General features: G+C 40.2%; 1 protein-coding gene across 1 annotated transcript; it reads left to right on the top strand.

The window, feature by feature from the left end:
* The first annotated feature begins 400 nt into the window (after positions 1 to 400).
* On the top strand, positions 401 to 19509 carry LOC141132847 (rho crystallin-like). Its single transcript, XM_073621768.1, has 9 exons — positions 401 to 572; positions 1491 to 1658; positions 6497 to 6613; positions 7242 to 7319; positions 10369 to 10491; positions 13038 to 13147; positions 14565 to 14730; positions 15589 to 15671; positions 19275 to 19509. Exons 1-9 carry the CDS (start codon positions 486 to 488, stop codon positions 19315 to 19317), a joined length of 975 nt encoding a protein of 324 aa, XP_073477869.1. The 5' UTR covers positions 401 to 485; the 3' UTR covers positions 19318 to 19509.
* The last annotated feature ends 206 nt before the right edge of the window (positions 19510 to 19715 follow it).

A 19715-nucleotide genomic window follows, 5' to 3' on the forward strand; every position in this document is an offset into this window, starting at 1 on the left:
GCAAGCCGTTTGCTATGGGGGCACATGGGCGTACTTGCTCCTGAGCCCAACTCTGTGTGTCCATAAAACACACAGAACTGGGCTCTGCCCTGCCCCCTCCTCACTGGCTGTGAATAACAGCAGCGGGAGCCAATGGCTCCCACTGCTGTCTCTAAGCCAATGAGGAGGCAAAGAGCCGGTAGAGCAGCTGATCTCGTGCAAATCACTGGATCAAAATCGAACTTAGGTAAGTATTAGGGTGGCTGGAAGGGGGAGCTTAATACTGAACGTTCTTTACCTTCATGCATAGAATGCATGAAGGTAAAAAAACCTTCAGCCTTTAGAACAACTTTAAGGTTAATTTCCTCTGTTTGCTCTACAGTCTCGGACAAGGTTGAGCATGTCTGTTGTAGCCACACCTTCATGTGTTATCTAATAATGTATGAAGCAATGGCTATATAGGAAGGTGAAGAGACGCAACCTTTTACACTCCCTGGCAAAGCAGCATGGCTCTCACCAAGGACACCCGTCTTCCCCTTAATGATGGCAACACCATACCGATCCTAGGACTGGGCACCTATGCCTCTCCTGATGTAAGTAGTAAAATATTTTGTTATCTTTTATTATTATAATACTTAGACTATTTGTGCAAGTGAAAACTACGGCTGTAAGTGTTCTTCATAGTGCAGAAGGATAATACGGCAGCAACAAAAGAACAAGTTCTAAAGCCATTGTTAGCTACAGCCCAGGTTAAACTGACAAGGGGTTCAAGGCTTCCCCTACAGTACTCTACAATAAAAAATGTTTTTTATATTACTGTCTGTGTCCTAGTTGAAGATTTCTCTGCATCTGTCCTTGTGATATCATATTTAGTTGCAGTGCAAAATTGTATTACCAGTATAGATATAACTATGAAGCTGTTAGTACAAAGTCTATCTAAATGTATATCTATTTTTCCTGACTTCAACTGGGCTCTAAGAACGCCTTTCATGATAAGGTAGACTGTATGCAGCAGGTCAAGTGAAGGATGAATACGTGAGACAGGTGCATGTTCTTTTCTACAAGTAAATCTATAGGAAAAAGGCACTTTGTTGCGACAAATGGCTTAAATGCAATTGTAAAACTTTAAAAAAATTGTTATATTAAATATTGTACCTAGAAAAAAGATACATCAGGTAATTAAAATCTGTTTTGAAACAGCTGTGGTGACCACTGGTTTCCTTCTTTTACTGTGCAAGCAATTACTTTAGATGCAATGGGGTTAATTTACTAAAACGAGAGAGTGCAAAATCTGGTGCAGCTGTACATAGTAGACAATCAGCGTTGACAAAAAAAAAACTGGAAGCTGATTGGTTTCTATACAGAGCTTCACCAGATTTTGCACCCTCCAGTTTAAGTAAATCAACCCCACTGTTGTGTCAGGCACCTCTGTGGTGCTCCTAATTCCAGCAGCCAGTGCAGGCACTTATCCTCTCAGGCTTATTTAGCATTTTCTTGCTTTTGCCTTTTAGGTGCCTAAGAGCACTGGTGAGGAAGCCACAAAAGTTGCCATTGAACTGGGCTACCGACACATCGACTGTGCCTACATCTATGGCAATGAGGTCCAGATTGGAAGCGCCATTCGTGCAAAGATTGCTGATGGTACAGTCAAGAGGGAGGACATCTTCTACACAGGAAAGGTTTGCACTCTTATGAAAATAATGTTGCATTTTTTCCTCAACCACAAGGCTTTGGGGTTCATTTACTGAAGGCAAATAGGCTGTTCACTCTGCAAGGGAATGGAATTTTTCCTGAGCTTAGTGAATGTGGTAAATATTCAATTTGCAAGGAATACTCAATCACATGAAAGAAAAATAAAATAAACAGTATTTTTGAGTGCATTTGTTTAGATGATGGATGTACAGCTTCCCCACATTCATTAAGCTAAGTGCCCTTGCAAAAGTACAATTTCTCTTGAAAAGTAGAGAAAATTGAGTACTGTCCGTGATACTTTTTTTTATTTGCACTAACATACAATTTTTCAGGACAAGCTTTCGGGGTATGTCCCCTTCTTCAAGGTCCAAACAGTACTGATTGACAAATTTTTAATTTTGACCTTGAAGAAGGGGACATACCCCGAAAGCTTGTCCTGAAAAATTGTATGTTAGTGCAAATAAAAAAAAGTATCACCGACAGTACTCAATTTTCTGTCACAATTGCACTAATACGGCTACAATAACATCTTGAAAAGTAAACAGCCTATTTATCTTTAGCAAATAATCCCCTATGTGTGCACAGGAATATACTAAATAAAAAATTCTGGTGCAAAACCAGGACAATTAGCTAAAAGTTTGCCATTTGACAAAATACCATAAAGCCAATGTGGAAGACAAAATGAAAGTTGTTATAAAGTCTTTTTTATTTCTTAAAAAAACAAACAGGTTATACATACCTGCTCTGTGCAATGGCATTACCTTCTTTTCTGGGGTACCCGCTGGCGCTCTCCAATCTTCTGCTTCTACAAGTTCCCCCTCAAGCTGTTTGCTGAGGGGGTACTTATACAGGAGCACTTCTTAGCTGGGTTGTGTGCACCCATGGAAACACACAGTGCAGCTGGATCCCACCCCCTACTCCCTACTGACAGGATTTGACTGACAGCAGCCAGAGCCTATGGCTCCCACTGCTCTCAGTAAGTCCTGTGAGGTAGGAAGAGACAGCAGCACTGCTGCAGACAGGAGAGCACTGGATCAAGATAGGACTCAGGTAAGTATTTAGGGATGTGGACATTTTTTCCCTTAATGCAGTGAATGCAGAATCACTTTAAAGCGGAACTTCAGTCATTTTTTCATCTTTCTATCTATTAAATCTTCTGCCCTTGCTGTTTTAACTTTGGATAGTAAAACATTTTTTTCTGCCAGTAAATACCTTATACAGCCCATTTCCTGTTTCTTGTCTGGTAATAAGCCTAGGCTTATGACATCATGCACAGCTCTCTCTCTCATTCTTGTGAGAGTTTGCCAGGAAGAGAGGGGGGATGAGTCATAAGAGGGTCAATGACAGCTGCAGAGCTGAAGGTGTGCCTCTGTGTGTCTGTGTAAATCCAGGAAGTGAACAGGCAGCAGCTTCAGCTGCCCATAGTTAAAATGGTTGCAGCCAGACTCAGTGGAGGGAGATTTCTGCAGCATATTTGGCAAGTACAGAATCACAGTATATATAAAATAACATGCAAAGTGGTTGGAGGGAAGCTTCAGAATGGCAAAGATGTTTTTTTTACAAATTATGTGAGCAAACTGCAGTTCCTCTTTAACCACTTCAATACCAGGCACTTAGACACCTTCCCGCCCAGGCCAATTTTCAGCTTTCAGCGCTGTCGCAATTTGAATGACAATTGCGCGGTCGTGCTACACTGTACCCAAACAAATTTTTTATCATTTTGTTCCCACAAATAGAGCTTTCTTTTGGTGGTATTTGAGCAAGTTTTTGTTTGTTTCTGTTAAAACTTTTTGTAAATAAGTACGTTTTCTTCTTCAATGACGGGCACTGATATGGCTGCACTGATGGGCACTGATGAGGTGGCACCAATGAGGTGGCACTGATGAGGTGGCACTGACGGGCACTGATGATGGGCACTGATAGGCGGCACTGATAGGCATTGATAGGTGGCACTGATGGGCACTGATAGGTGGCACTGGTATGCGGCACTGATGGGCACTCATAGGTGGCACGGATGGGCACTTATAGGCGGCACTGATGGGCACTCGTAGGTGGCATTGATGGCTACTTATGGGTGGCACTGATAGTTGGCACAGATGGGCACGGATGGGCATTGATAGATGGGCATGGATGGGCACTGACAGGTGGCATGAATGGACACTGATGGGTGGCACTGATGGCACTGCTTGTTTGCAGTGATGCCCCTAAGGGTGGCATTGCTGGGCATCACTGCAACATAATGGTGCCAATCAGTGCCCATTTGTGGGCACTGATTGGCACAGATTTGGCACACTGGGCACATGTGGATGGCCATGGGGTACATACCTGGCCATCCACATGTTGCCCCTTCCCTGGTGGTCCTAGTGGCGATCCCTGGTGGTCCAGTGTGGTGATCTGCGGGGGGGCTGCGCTGATAAACAATCAGCGCAGACCCCCCCTGCCAGGAGAGCCGCTGATCGGCTCTCCTCTACTCGCGTCTGTCAGACGCGAGTGAGGAAGAGCCGATCAACGGCTCTTCCTATTGACAGCGTGATCAGCCGTGATTGAACACGGCTGATCACGTGGTAAAGAGCCTCCACCGGAGGCTCTTTACCAAGATCGGTGGAGACTGACACACCGCTCCACCGATCGCCGCGATGCGCGTCCCCGGGGGCGCACTGCGGCATGTTATCCTGCTGGACGTCATATGACGTCCAGTCAGGATAACAGAACCACTTCCCGGACCCAATCCGCCATAGGGCGGGCGGGAAGTGGTTAAGGTGTATTTAAAGGCGCAAATAGGCTTTAAAGGCTAAGTTCACCTTTTTTTTCTCTCTAAAATCCATCTCCCTTATGTACCAATATATCATTAATGTACTCTGGTTGCACAAAATTTTACAAATTTTCTTTGATTTTGAAAACAAGGCCTACCTTATCCATGGCTATATTTTGCAGATAACTTTAGAAACTCCCTTGCATACAGACAGGACAGACTAGCCAGTAAGACCCAGGAAGAAGTTTACCAGCTGACCCCATTCGCACACCTTCACCCATCAACTAAGTTTTCACAGCACCCCCAGCATTTCTGCATGCGTGGATTTGCCTGGCTTCCCCAGCGCCCCTTAGATGGGCTCACAGTGCATGCTAAACTCCCTGGGGCCACATGCAGCCCATGGGCCACCCCTGATGTAGTGCAAAAGCCTGCCTGATTGGATACAGAGTGATTGGGATTGATGGTGTGTCCTATTATTATATAGTTTTGTTAAAGCTAAAGGAGATTAAGCAGAGATTGTACAATCAGATCGTATAGTGTATGGCCACATTTATACGCCTAAAATTACCTAGTTGTACTTTCAGTGTCATTAATTGTTAACGGCACACCAAACACAGAAGCAAACACACATTTTGCCACATGAAATAACAGGTGGCAAATGCAGTAAAAAATGTGCAAAAATGTCCCATGAGCTACTTTGCCAGGTGTAGTGCAGCCCATTACAATTAACGGGCTGCCTTATGTGTGTCACTGGAGAAACGAGCCAATAAACATGTGCTCCCACGACTCTAGGTGTGAGTGGGGCCCTGAAAGTGAAATTGGTGTGTTTACACAAGAAGAATGAGGCTCCATTCACATCTGTGTGTTTCCAGACATATGGCAAACTGCACAGAAAATGCACGCTTCGCCAAGCGTTTCAGAAATGCTGCAAATGTGCATCGTGTTTGTGTTGCCATTACATGTTAAAGGCTCCCCAAGTGCGCCAAATGCACCAAAACTGTGGTAACGCAACATGCTCCGCTCAAAAAAAAGTTCTGGAGCTTCTCTAGGGCGATTGTCATGCATAGGGCAGCCCATTCAAGCGAATGGGCTGCCCTAGGAGAGACAATTGAAAACGCTCCAAAACACCCAAAACAAATGCATGGGGGAATGTGAGTTTTCACTATGTGGAGATGTGAACGAGGCCTGACAACTGAGTGTTTCTGTCCACTCCCTCCTATGTACTACTATAAAGATGGCCATACACTATGCAGTCTAATTGAACAATCTCTGTACAATTTCCTTTAGATTTACCAGAACTATGGAATAGAGGACACACCTGACCAATCCCTTTAATTTGTATCCAATCAGACAGGCCCCTGTTCTACATAGCTGATGGGAGATCCAAAGGAGATTGTTCAATCAGATTGTATAGGGAGTAGGTGGAAGGTAGTATTGTAATGAGGGAGGTGTGGTCAAGAGTGGTGAACACACCCTATCATGCCCTCTTCTGTGATGCAACAAGGAAGTGAAGGCTTCTGGGAGATGACCTAACAGGTAGTGAATGCTGATGCAAGCTACAGGAAGTGATGGAATCTGAAAATCCGTTCAAAAAACAAATAAACTGACAAGATTCTAAATATCCTGTGGATGAGATAAGTGATAGATAACTACATTGTGATAGCTGGGCCAGTAATGGCATTGGAAAACGCTTCTATTTATTATGAAAAGTTACATTTTGCTTGAAAAGGTGAAATTATCCTTTAAATGATTCCTGTAAAAAATCCTTTTTTTTTTTGTTCCAAAACTACTAACCCTAGCACTAACCATAATTGCCATGGGATTTCCATGTCAGAACAAATTATAAGACTTAATTATAAGAACTTAATTATAAGACTTTGTTTATCACCAAAGCCACATCAAAATTATCTCCTGCTAATTGGATAGAGATGATGATGTTGGTTTGAGGAAGCACAGGGAGCTGAATTCTTCTTTAAAACATAGACAACCATCTAACATCCCTTTGCCTAAGTCAGAAATGAACCTCCAACCTTCAATTTGTCTCGGTTAATTAATGTAATTTTTCCTTCCAAGCTCTGGCCCACATTCTTTTCCCCTGACCTTGTACGCAAAGGTCTGGAGAAGTCACTGAGTGATGTTGGATTGGAATATCTGGATCTCTTCATTATGCACTGGCCTTTCTCCCTCAAGGTAGGTGGGATTTACAGATGCTCATATTTTTCTACTTACGCATTTTCACATTGCTTTGTCCTGTGTGAGTAGGTCAGATTTCCCTTTGTGCAACTAGATTTGGATAGAGTATGAAAGGATTAAAACACTTGCCAGTTTATTTTTTGTTGGCTGTGTCTAGTTGAGGAGTATTCATTCACTTCCTGTTCCAGAGATGCAATAGTTTGTAGGAGGAAATCTCTACAAAGTAATTCCTTTTATGAAATTTGTCACCAACACAGGTGTCCCTACTGAAGGATTGCCCTTATATCTTCTGGTGACAACTCAAAATTTTAGTCTAAAAGCTTGAATTTACCACCATTTTCTGTTTCAGTGACAATTGTCACCAGGACAAACAGGCACACAGGTAGCAATAAAAAACAATTGCTTAGCTTTTGCAATATTAAATTAATGTCAGTAAATTGTTAAAAAGAGACTTTAATGAGAACAGTTGGCATTGCTCAACAACCAACAATTAAAATAACATTTTAGGTCTGAACTGACATTTGGCATCGGAAAGTTTGAATCAATTTGATGTCTGTGAATCAAACAGACTGTTTTTATTTATAAAATATGGAGTCAGTGAGTGACGTCTTTCCTTCTTGTGTAGCATGAAGGAGCAGAGAAACCCGCCAACTCTGACAAACCTTTTGCCTACGATGATGTGGACTTTTGCTCTACATGGGAGGTAAGTGACACATTTCTGAGAAATACTGACATTTTCTTAGAGAGGAAAACTACACAAATCATAAGGAGTTTAGCAAATTATACTGCTTGTTGTGAACTTAAGACACCATCATATTTATAGAGTGAGTGCCAATGGGACTAGGAAGACAAAATTAAGGAATTTCTGCATATGAAAATAGAACCGCATGCCCTATAATCCTTCAGTTAACTCAGGTAGCTGTTAGAAATGTTTCTCATCCAGGCTAAATACAAATGCTGCATGATCGGTGATTGACTTGAGTACAACCAGCATGTTGAAATTTTAATTGCAATTATTGCCCAATGGCTATAGCTTCTAGCAATAAATACTGCGTTCTTTTGGCAGGGATGGCTCCGAGATCCCCCGCTAAATGCTTTTGGGGTGTTTTTTCTGTCAAATTTGAGAATTTTGGAACAAATTTTAAAAATTCAGTTTTTACAAACAGTCATTTTGTTACACTGGTAACATGAAAAGCAGTGTATATAAAAATATGCTTGCAAGAATGGTACAGCTTATTCAGTAATTAAAGCAAACTACTTATTGCAAAAAAAAAGTATTACAAATGAAATAACGAGGACTGTATATGGTAGGGCCAATAGAACTATACAAAACAGGTACCCACACCATCTCCCTCATAATTTTAGGCTTCCTGCCAATATGCATTTTCAGTTATTGACAATGCTAATTCAGAAACATATTACTCTTGCAAGAGCTTGATCAACTACTTGAAGATACTGCTGGTGAAGAAACCCTTTTGTGATGATCCAAAAGCAGCAGAGTGTTTCTGTAATGAGAACTCTTGGGGGGGGCTACTTGCACTTTCATTATGGTGGTCCTCATTTAATTCCATAAAGTATTTTAAGAATCGGTGGTCAGGGCACCTCTGACATGCAAGGATGCTTTGTCATCCTTGTAACATTTGTAAAAGAATTTATTCTCACTATATTTGCAAATTGCAGCTTTGCTCTCAGCAGAAATTGCACTGCGGAAATGTTTCCAAATGTTGGTCTTACCATTTTACTGAGAGGAGGAAAAGAAACAATTTACTGACCAGACAATAGGTAAACATTATGATGATTTTTTTTTTTAACCTCCTTCTACCTCATAGTCAGTATGTTGTAAATTGGAAGAAACTTATTCTACCTGCTCCCAATATTATTTACTCTGCTCTCACAGGTTGCAGTACATAGATTGTCAGCCAGGGCTGCAATCACCCACTTGCCTGTTCTCTGCTGATGACTCAGAAGGAAAGAGATGTCTCCTGGAAATTTATAGCACATTCAACTTTGTAACAAGTGCTTTTATTAATGTTAATTTTGGTAGATGCACAACTTTTTGTTTTTGCCCAAAAAGTGAAAAGTCATGTTAATGTCCATATATAATGAAGCAGCGCAAAGAACAGTGGTGTTGGGGCTGGGATTAATCTGCTCTTCCTTGATCAGAGTGAACTCAGAAGGCTGGACAGTGGTGAGAATTTTGGGCCAGGTTATAGTGGGGTAGCGACCTCTCCTATGTCCAAAATAAGGTCAATCTCAAAATTCAGATGGTGTTAGATTTGGATCATATTTCATTAATCTAAATGTCCTAAGCCAAATCACAATTTTAGAGTTATTTTATAGCAGTTCCAATTCCTAAAAGGCTTCTGAGAGTAAGGGACCAAAGGCTCTTTCAAGTTTATATCTCCACTCCTGAGTATCCTTAACCAGATTGCTATTGCTACCAGGTCTCGCCCTTCTATTTGAGAATCCCTGGTAGAAACTATAACGGAAGTCTGTTTTTTTTTAGTTCCAGTAACTCCTCAGCCAGGACTGCTAGGAGCTTCCCAAACCATTCTCCATCATTGTGCATCATACGCACTATTTTGGGGTCTTGTTTGAATTTTTATTGACAATAGGACTTCCAGTACAAAAGCTTAATATTTCTGAGGTTGAGGTGAATCTTTAAAAAGGAGAGTGCTAATGACCAACAATAACTAATAAACTAATGAAAATAATGGTTAGCTTTCACCTGTTTCATGAGTCAGCTGGAAGCAATAAATTCACAGCTGTACAGGTAAATTATCATTAATAAATGATATCAGTATTCTTATCATTACTTTATACTAATGCAGTCTTTTTTTATATTATTATGTTGAAATTGTTTTTGTGCATGCTGTTGCAGGGCCATTGAGTGAGTAGTCTGGGAACAATTCCAATCTCATGATGTAAAAAAAAAAAACAACATATTATTATTTTGTATGGGGTTATATTTCTCCAGGAGAATATGAAAAATACAGCGCAACTGAGAGAACAAAGGTTACTTGTTCCAACACAATCTGCCAGTGAATGTGATCCATTTACTATATAATTACTGGGTGTGGGATGAGCCAGAGATACAGATATGTGAATCTAAAAGTCAGGGATGGAGCCGCTGTGTGCATAAAAATGCCTGCGTTCCCGTAGTGACTATTTCTTTTTGCCATTCTGTTTGTAACCTGACTGGTTACTGCAAGTAACAGTAGCCCTTCTTTCTTTCAGGTTCTTTGATTTTTGAGGCTTAAGCCCCATACACACGGGACGTCGGCCGGTTAAAAAAAAAACATTAGCTGATCAGAGTGTTCTGGCAGGAGGGGCTGTCCCCCTGTCAGAACACAACAGCTCGCTATACTAACTTTGCATAGTTAGTACAGTGGCTCTGCCTGGAGCTGACAGTTTGTTTTTCAATCAACCCGCTGGCTTGATTGAAAAAAAAAACTCATAGTGTATACCAGGCTTAAGACATTGTCTATGTCCACTGACACCTTTGTTCCTAGGCCATACATCCAGTGATATTTTTATAAATTCGGTCTGACACAATAAGATTGATTTACTAAAACTGGACAGTGCATAATCTGGTGCAGCTGTGCATAGTAGCCAATTAGCTTCTAACTTCAGCTTGTTCAATTAAGCTTTTACAATGAAACCTGGAAGCAGATTTGTTTCTGTGAAGAGCTGCACCAGATTTGGCATTCTCCGGTTTTAGTTAATCAACCCCTGTATTCTTCTCATTTCAGGCTCTAGAGGCGTGCAAAGATGCTGGTTTGGTGAAATCCATTGGCGTATCAAACTTTAACCGCAGGCAGCTGGAGCGTCTCCTGAACAAACAAGGGTTGAAGTACAAGCCAGTCTGCAACCAGGTACTAAGCAGAAGCAGATTTAGAAAGACATAACTAAATTAAATTCATGTGAGTGTTGAGGCTTAGGACGTTTTTATGTGGAGGTGTGAATACAGCCTTATGTTATAACACTGCGGGGCTCCCCTATTTGCCACTAGACTCCCATTGTTATGTCAAGTAGTCCTTAAAGTGAATTTAAGTATTCACATATTTATATTAATCTGTAAATAAGATTTTAAATGGGCCTTCACTGATCTCTGTAGCTGTGGTACTCTAAGCTGCTTAGTCCTACTTTTAACAGCTTGCCCCCCCCCCCCCCAGTTGTGACTTACCAGCTCCCCTGCTCTTCCCCCAGCAGTGACACAGCAGCTAAGCTTCCCCTGCTCCCTCCTCCCAGCAGTGACTCAGAAGCTCAGCTATCCCTGCTTTCCCTCACATAAGTGACTTACCAGCTCATAGTTCCCTCCTTCTTCCTCCCAGCAGGGACTCAGTAGCTCTCTCTGCTCCCTCCTTAATGTCCCCCACCCACCCCTCCCAGCAATGACTTGGTAGCTCTGCTCTCCTTGCTCCCCCTCCCAAATCTCCTGCTCTGTGGTTACTTTAGAATTTAGAAGGCCACAATGTTCTTAGATGTTGTTCTTCACTACTAGTAACCACAATAATTACTTAATTAATTAATAATTATTATTACTTTACAAGCCAGTTTGTAAACTAACCTTCATAAAGTGGCATTTTTTACAACAAAATGATTCAGCACATAATCATGTAACATGCAATACAGGTTAGAGATAATTATTAAGTATTGCTTTATTCATCAACATTACACATCAAGTACCATGGCAGTTCAAGCATTTACAGTATATACAACTACAGTATGTCACATACCTGTCATTTACTGCTGTTTGCACTTATGTTGGGGTTAATGAAATAAACTAGCTCTGTGTCTAGAGTCCGGTTTAATAATTAACACCTCAATATATATATATATATATATATATATATATATATATATATATATATATATATATAAAATGTGTTTGGAATGAAATACTTTGATGCTAAGAGAAAATCACACAGTCATCTTAAAGTAATACACAGAGATTTCTCCAAATTCTTGGAATCTTTTGATGATATGATGTACTGTATATGCTGATATATATTTGCAATTTTACATTGAGGAACAATATTCTGTAATGGTTCGAGAATTTATAGAAGCAGCTTTACACAGATTGGTGCTCCTCTGCCCCTCTTTACTTCTGAGACACTCTGACTCTCTAAGATGCTCTTTTCTACCAGTCATGCTACTGACCTGTTGCCATTTAACCTAATTAGTTGAAAAATGTTCTTCAAGATCTTCCTTTTTAGTATCACTAAGTGTGACAACTTTTTGTTGCCCTGTTTCAACCTTTTTTGTGTTGCTGCTATTAATTTGGTAAATTTTTTCAGTGTAAAGGGAATCTAAAGGCTTTCTTTCTTAAAAAAACAAAAAACAAACATGTCATACTCACCTGCTCTGTGCAGTGGTTTTGCACAGAGCAGCCCAATTCTCCTGTTCTTGGGTCCCCCACTGGCACTCTTGGCCCCTCCTTCCTGCCGAGTGCCCCCAGAGCAAGCAGCTTGCAATGGGGGCACCCAAGCAGGCTGCGTGTCCATTCACACACAGAGCCGTGGCTCACCCACCCCCCGCCAATGGCTCCTGCTGCTGTCTCAGCCAATCAAGAGTGAGAGTACCTGGAGAGCCAAGGCTCTCATGCACATCGCTGTAGAGAGATGGGGCTCGGGTGAGTATTAGGGGGGCTGGGGGGCTGGTGCACATAGAAGAATTTTTACCTTTGTGCATTCTTCTATCTTCAGCCTTTAGAACCACTTTAAACATTTGATATGTTTTCTATTTTCTATCATGAAAAAAATACGGATTTATGAGGTTTGCAAATCTTTGCATTCTGTTTTGTATGTAGATTTTACACGGCGTCCTAACTTTTTTGGAATTATATATATATATATATATATATATATATATATACTTTATTTTCATTTTGAACAGTCAGTTTTTATCAAAATGAAAATCACAAACATCTGACCATATATAGTAAAACACTTAGACAAGACAGTACACCTTCACAAACATTTGATGTTCATATCAGATGAAACTGATTTGCATCTGGCATACTATTTATAAAGTTTTCTAGTATAGAAATGAAGCACATGAATATTGTTATTTTGTGCAAAAGATGCAACACTTAAAGAAATCGGGGCACTAGTCAAACTACTTAATTTGGTGCACTAGGTGTGCCTATTCTCTCAGTTAAACTTACTGGCTCAGTAATTTAGTGCACGCTGTGCTTTATGACTTTCATCTTTAAGCTCATGGATAAAAGATAAAATAATGAATCCATGTCCTTAGTGATTGCTGGAAGAAGTACAAAAGCTTGGTGAATGAGGATGGTGGTGCCAAAAAGTGTAAAAGATAGCAAATATATGTTATGGATTACAAAACTATACTAAAGTCTAAGGATAATGCTTGGCTCCAGTTTTGTCCAAGTATAACCTTTGCCTATACCGTGCAGGTAGAGTGTCACATATATTTGGGCCAAAGCAAGCTTCAAGCCTACTGCAAATCCAAGGACATAATTTTGGTGGCATACAGTGTCCTGGGGTCACACAGAGACAAGGACTGGTAAGTAAGATTTGGATCATGTGACCCTCGCAAGTATCCAGTAGATTTAACAAACTCTAACTGATGTAAGTTGGCTATTCTCTGTGTCATCAATGCAATAGAGCTCCGTTTCAGTTGTTACTGCTTAGACCTACAATACTTGAACTATTGTTGCTGCAAAGCTTATAGGATTAATTGCTAAATGGTTAATGGTAATAAAGTCAGGAAGGGTTACAAAATCTGTGTGTTATTGCAGAGATTTTCCCTCACTTCCTGTCCCTATGTTTCCTATGCAATTAAAGCGTAAGTAAACCCATCGATTTAACAGTTTCAAAAAACAGTTACATTCCCAGCATGCCGGGAATGCTAACTGTCCCATTAGTTGTGCTCTCAACTAAACTGTCAAACCATCCAATTATTGGTGTCATAACTGATCACATGGGCAGCATCATGGCAGTTGATGATGAAACAGAAGCCAAGATGCCAGATTCCTTGCCTTAAAATGATAGGAGGTTTTACTTCCACTTTAATGGCGGGAGCTGTTGTCACAAGATGTCAGGGATAGTTATAAAATATTGGCTGTTGTAGTAATATATTCTCACTCAATTAAAAATGTCTTTTTGTCTTAGTCACCATTGGAAAGATTTCCTATCACGTCCTGTCATGACATGGAGTGAGGGGAAATTCTCTAATGGGTACACAGACAGAACTAAAAACCCAACAACGCTAACTCTTCCTGTCTCCATCAAAATAAAATAAAGAGTTTTAGCTGGAAATGGCTTCAACCTCTACATGCTATAAAAAGATAAGATGTGACATAGAAACAGAAAAGTGACGGCAGAAAAAAGACCAAGGGTCCAGAGTGTTTTTTTTAAAATGTATTCATGTTTTAAAAAAACAATAATAGTTTTCTTTTGTTCATTTTTTAGTCTGCATATAGATATATGTTTGTCCCAAATCTGTTTGTAGCCACTTATTGTTGAATAACTCACTACCTCTGCTGGAAGTTCATTCCAAACAGCAACTACCATTTCAGTAAAATAATACTTTCTAAGATTTGTTTTTAACTTTCCATTTGTTAGTTAGAGGTCATGTCCCTGTGTTCTTGATCCTGGTTTCATATTAAAAATCCTGCCCTCTTTAACCTTATTCACCCCCTTGATGTATTGCTGTCCGTGACCAATAGATTTAGGAAAAACGCATGGGACAGATTTACTAGAAATATATTTGGACCAGAAATACAAAGATAGGTTGCTCTCTCTGGACAAAAAATGGTATAGATTGTATTTTGATTTTCGGATCATTTCAGGGCTCTGTAAAGGGGTCCGCAGCTAGGCCCTAGTACCCTTTTCAGCACCATGTTTATTAAAATATGTTCATGCTATTCATATAATTCCAAAGTGATATAATATGCATTTCATACTGATGTCTCCACTAGGGTGGACCTCAGCTTGCCAGTCCTGCTTGAGGATCCAGTCTTGGGTGAAGTTGCTGCTAAGTACAATCGCACCCCTGCAGAGGTCGCCATGCGCTTTGTTTTACAAAAGGGAATTGTGGTTTTAGCGAAAAGCTTCAGCACTGCTCGTCTTAAGCAAAACCTTGGGGTGAATATAACTTCTTAATATATCTTCTTGAATTTTGATCCACTGCCAGGTGATGTACTGACGTAAATTCTGATGAAAAAATTTATGAAAAATCAATTTCTGGATCTCAGAGAGGTAGGAAAAGCTGCAACTCACACTCCACATGTAATCCAAGGATCCTGTACTGCTTGTTTCCATTCACTTTACCTATCTGTTTCCCGAGCACTGTTCTGCAGCAGCTGGTTGTCGGGAAATGATTAATCCAATATGCATGTTACAATCAGGGAATGGAAAAGATAAGTTTAATAACAACTCTACATTTACCTTTCACAAATCCAGAGACTAGATATTGTAAATCAGGTAGTTCTTTGAAAATCAAGTCCCTGAACAGAGATTAGACTTAAAGCAAAGTGTATTTTTTAGTTCAACCTTATTTAGTTAGTTTAATCAATATCAAAGAACAAAGTCAAAAGTGAAAAAATAAACCATCTATCAGGCTTTGTAGAAAGTATTAAACCACCACATGACAGGTATGAGGACATAGAGTTAAAGCAAAGTGTCTCATAACACATTCAATAAAATAGGTAATATCAAGAGAAAAGAACTGTGAGCAGTCAAAAGATAAAGTGTATTTTTTTAATTACATTTTTTACCTATCATCATATGGATGCAACTTTATCCACAGTATGCTGTCTTTATTACTCTCAGCATACACAGGTGCTGCTTCCAGAAACCCCCATGTCTTTATTATGCCATGGAAACAAGTTAAAGTCTTCTGGAGCCTATATAAGCATAAGGGAACAAGTTGCACATTGTCAGAAATGTAAGCTTGGCTTTTCAGTCCATATCCTTATAAACAATTATAATATTTGTTTGCAGGTCTTTGACTTTGAACTAAAACCTGAAGACATGAAAACACTTGAGAGCCTAGACAAGAATCTGCATTACGGTCCTTTCAAAGAGTGAGTCAACGTTTCTAAATTGTGTATCACTAGTATATAAGGAAAGGATGGCAGTACTTTTCCTGTACATAATACATTATTAAAAGCATATTTTTGCACCTTCAATATACAAGATTGCATTAGAGCATTAAAACACTTTTCCAAATACATCCATAATCAATCCATGTGATTTTAAAAGATATAAATCAGCCTACCCACGCTTTATTGTCTCTCGGGTATATAAATTCAGAAGAATTATGATCAGTAAAGAATTTCATATATACAGTGCCATGAAAAAGTATTCATACCCCTTGACATTTTCCACATTTTGTCATGTTACAACCAAAAACTTAAATGTATTTTATTGGGATTTTATGTGATAGACCAAAACAAAGTGGCACATAATTGTGAAGTGGAAGGAAAATGATAAACGGTATTCCAAATTTTTCACAAATAAATATGTGAAAAGTGTGGTGTGCATTTGTATTCAGCCCCCCAGAGTCAATACTTTGTAGAACCACCTTTCGCTACAATTACAGCTATAATCATATATTTGCAAGGAAGACATGTCATGCAAGCAACAAGCTTAGATAATGCTACTGTAAAGAAGTCTATATACCGAGAACAATAACCAAATTTTCGACAGGAGTCGCATTAGACCCAGAAATGTTGGTGTAAAAGACCTCTTTTTTTTTCTCTTAGCATGATCTGGAATTCATTCTCACTCTGCATTTTATATTACTTAGCTATCTCTATATACATAATTCCATATGTTATTATTGTACTCTAGAATTATGTATTATCTGTTTATTGTACCTTAGCATGATATATGCCTGTTGCTTGCATGACGTATCTTCATTGGTAATATGCCAACAAACGGTGGGATTTACTAAAACTGTAGAGTGCAAAATCTGGAGCAGTTGTGCATGGTAACCAATCAGCTTCTAACTTCAGCTTATTTGATTAAGCTGTGACAAAAAAACTGGAAGCTGATTAGTTTCTATGCAGAGCTACACCAGATTTTGCACTCTCCAGTTTTAGTAAATAAACCCCAGTATGTCTATCACTTTCTAATAGAAGGCAACTTTAGTTTACCACTTACCTACTGGGCACTTTCACCCCCTTCCTGCCCAGGCTGATTATCAGCTTTCAGCGCTGTTGCAATTTGAATGACAATTGTATAGTCATGCAACGCTGTACACAAACAAGATTTTGTAACTTTTTTTTAGACAGAGCTTTCTTTTGGTGGTATTTATTCACCACTTTGTTTTTTATTTTTTGCTACAAAATAAAAAAAATTTAAAAAAAGACTGAAATTTTGAAAAAAAAAAAGTTTCTGTAATTTTTTTTGTAAATAAGTAATTTTTCTCCTTCACTGATGTACGCTGATGAGGCTGCACCAATGGGCACTGATAGGATGCACTGATGGGCACTGATGAAGCAGCACTAATGAGACAACTGATGAGCACTGATGAGGAGGCACTAATATGCAGCACTGATGGGCACTCATAGGTGGCACTGATATGCAGCACTCATAAACACCCATGGGCATTGATAGGCGGCACTCATGGGCACTGATAGGTGGCATTTATGGGCACTGATAGGTGGCACGGATAGGCGGCACTGATGGGCACTGAAAAGCAGCACTGACAGCCATCCCTGATGGGCACTGATTGGCATCACTGATGATCACTGACTGGCATCACTGCTGGGCACTGTTGGAGCTGCACTGATGATCAGTGCCCTGATTATCTGTGCAGCTCTCCCCCACGAGCAAATGCCGCTGATCGGCTCTCCTCACACACTGTCAGCGTGAGGAGAGGAATGCTGATGCCCATCATTTCCATAATTACATGTGATCAGCTGTGACTGGACACAGCTGATCACATGGATAAAGAGCCTACATCATCGGCTCTTTAACGGGATCGGTGATATGCTGTGTCCCAGGAACTGAGTGCACCACCGATCGCCGCATGTCCCCCACGTACGAGCATGTCTTGCGAGAGTGGGAGGACGTCATATGATATCCTCACAGAAAGAGAGTGCCACCCTTCACTTGTAATTTGACAGTACGACATGCAGGAAGCAGTTAAAGACCACCTGTCACTAAATGCAGGTTAAGCCCCGGAAGATTTGGCTGCTCAATGACCAGGCCATTTTTTGCGATACGGCACAGCGTCAATTTAACTGACAATTGCGCAATCATACGACGCTGTATCCAAGCAAAATTGACATCCTTTTTTTCCCATAAATAGAGCTTTCTTTTGTTGGTATTTGATTATCTCTGCGGTTTTTATTTTTTGTGCTATAAACAAAAAAAGAGCGACAATTTTGAAAAAAAAACAATATTTTGTACTTTTTGCTATTAAAAACATTTTTTTTTTTAAAGCTAAATTTTTCCTCAGCCCATATGTATTCTTCTACATATTTTTGGTAATAAAAATCACAACAATTGTATATTGATTGGTTTGCGCAGAAGTTATAGCGTCTACAAAATAGAGGATAGATTTATGGCATTTTTATTATTATTATTTTTTTACTAGTAATGGCGGCGATCTGCGATTTCTATCGGGACTGCGACATTATGGCAGACACATCGGACACTTTTGACACATTTTTGGGACCATTGACAATTATACAGCGATCAGTGCTATAAAATGCGCTGATTACTGTGTAAATGTCACTGGCAGGGAAGGGGTTAACACTAGGGGGCGATCAAAGGGTTAACTGTGTTACCTAGTGTGTGTTCTAACTGTGGGGGGAGGGGACTGACTGTAGGAGATGACTGATCGCTATTCCTAGCTAGTAGGAACTCACAATCTGTCTCTCCTCAGCTCGCAGAACAGGGATTTGTGTGTTTACACACACACGTCCCTGTTCTGGCTCTCGTGCCCGCGATTGCGTGTGGCCGGCAGTCATCGCGACCGCCAGTCACACGCACCTGCTATCCCGCTTAGGGAGCAGCTGTACAGCTACGACGGCTCTCGGGATCGTGCCGACCTGCCGCAGTATAATGACGGTGGCTGGTTGGCAAGCGGTTAAAGCTCATATTTTAAATGCTTACTTGCAGTGTCACTTACTATAAAACTTGCTATTTAAGGAGCCCCCTCCCTCTTAGCCCTCTGCTTTTCTGGAAGTATCTATTTACTGTTTGTGCTGGCCCAGCTCCTCCACCCCACACCTCCCTACATAAACTTTTATGTAGCCTCTGGGCAGAAGAAAAGGGGAATACTATAGACCAGGGATATGCAATTAGCAGACCTCCAGCTGTTGCAGAACTACAAGTCCCATCATGCCTCTGCCTCTGGGTGTCATGCTCGTGGCTGTCAGAGCCTTGCTATGCCTCATGGGACTTGTAGTTCTGCAACAGCTGGAGGTCCGCTAATTGCATATCCCTGCTATAGACTGTCTATTCAGTGACAGCTTTGAGTTTGCTGGGGCTGCTGACATTGCAATCAAAATAGTAGCACCCAGCAGCAGTCATCAGGGTTTTTGGTGTCTACATAAGGGAGGCATTTACAGATTAATACCATGCATAAAATACATTAAATGTCCTTTAATTATAGTATCCTCTTGAAGGACTATAGGTTCCATTTTACATTTTAATGTCATTACCTTCTCTAGGATGAAACAGCATCCAGAATACCCCTTTGACGATGAGTACTGAAGATGAATCTAGCACTAAACCAGTCTCCAAGAAGACATCGATTGTATTTGTCGCATTCTGTTACTACAGAGAAAACATTTTGTACACTGTCAGTATTTAAAAAGCATTAATGATTGAATGGGAAAATTATATTGTGTGCCATCTTGCCTAAAGCATAACATCCAATAAATGTGATGCTGAATATAAAAAAAATGGTCATGGAAGTTTATCAATATGTCAATTTCTGGACTTGAAGTGGATCTTTTAGTAACATTTAAGTTCACTTTTAATAATTGTAAACATGGGAACTGAGCCTGGGATGGGTCAATCTGCTGCAGGTAGAAGGAAGCATTTCCTCAGTCTGCTCCCTCTCAGTGATCAGACTGCAATATTGTAACTTCGTAGCAAGCATAAAAAAA

This window comes from Aquarana catesbeiana, linkage group LG03, assembly GCF_042186555.1.
Source record: "Aquarana catesbeiana isolate 2022-GZ linkage group LG03, ASM4218655v1, whole genome shotgun sequence".
In the NCBI taxonomy this organism is placed as follows: domain Eukaryota; kingdom Metazoa; phylum Chordata; class Amphibia; order Anura; family Ranidae; genus Aquarana; species Aquarana catesbeiana.

Excerpts from the sequence above, each read along its gene's own strand:
- LOC141132847 (XM_073621768.1), top strand. The coding sequence starts at position 486 with ATGGCTCTCACCAAGGACACCCGTCTTCCCCTTAATGATGGCAACACC. Across the intron at positions 573-1,490 it reads GCACCTATGCCTCTCCTGAT|GTGCCTAAGAGCACTGGTGA; the intron begins GTAAGTAGTAAA and ends TTTGCCTTTTAG. Across the intron at positions 10,492-13,037 it reads ACAAGCCAGTCTGCAACCAG|GTAGAGTGTCACATATATTT; the intron begins GTACTAAGCAGA and ends TATACCGTGCAG.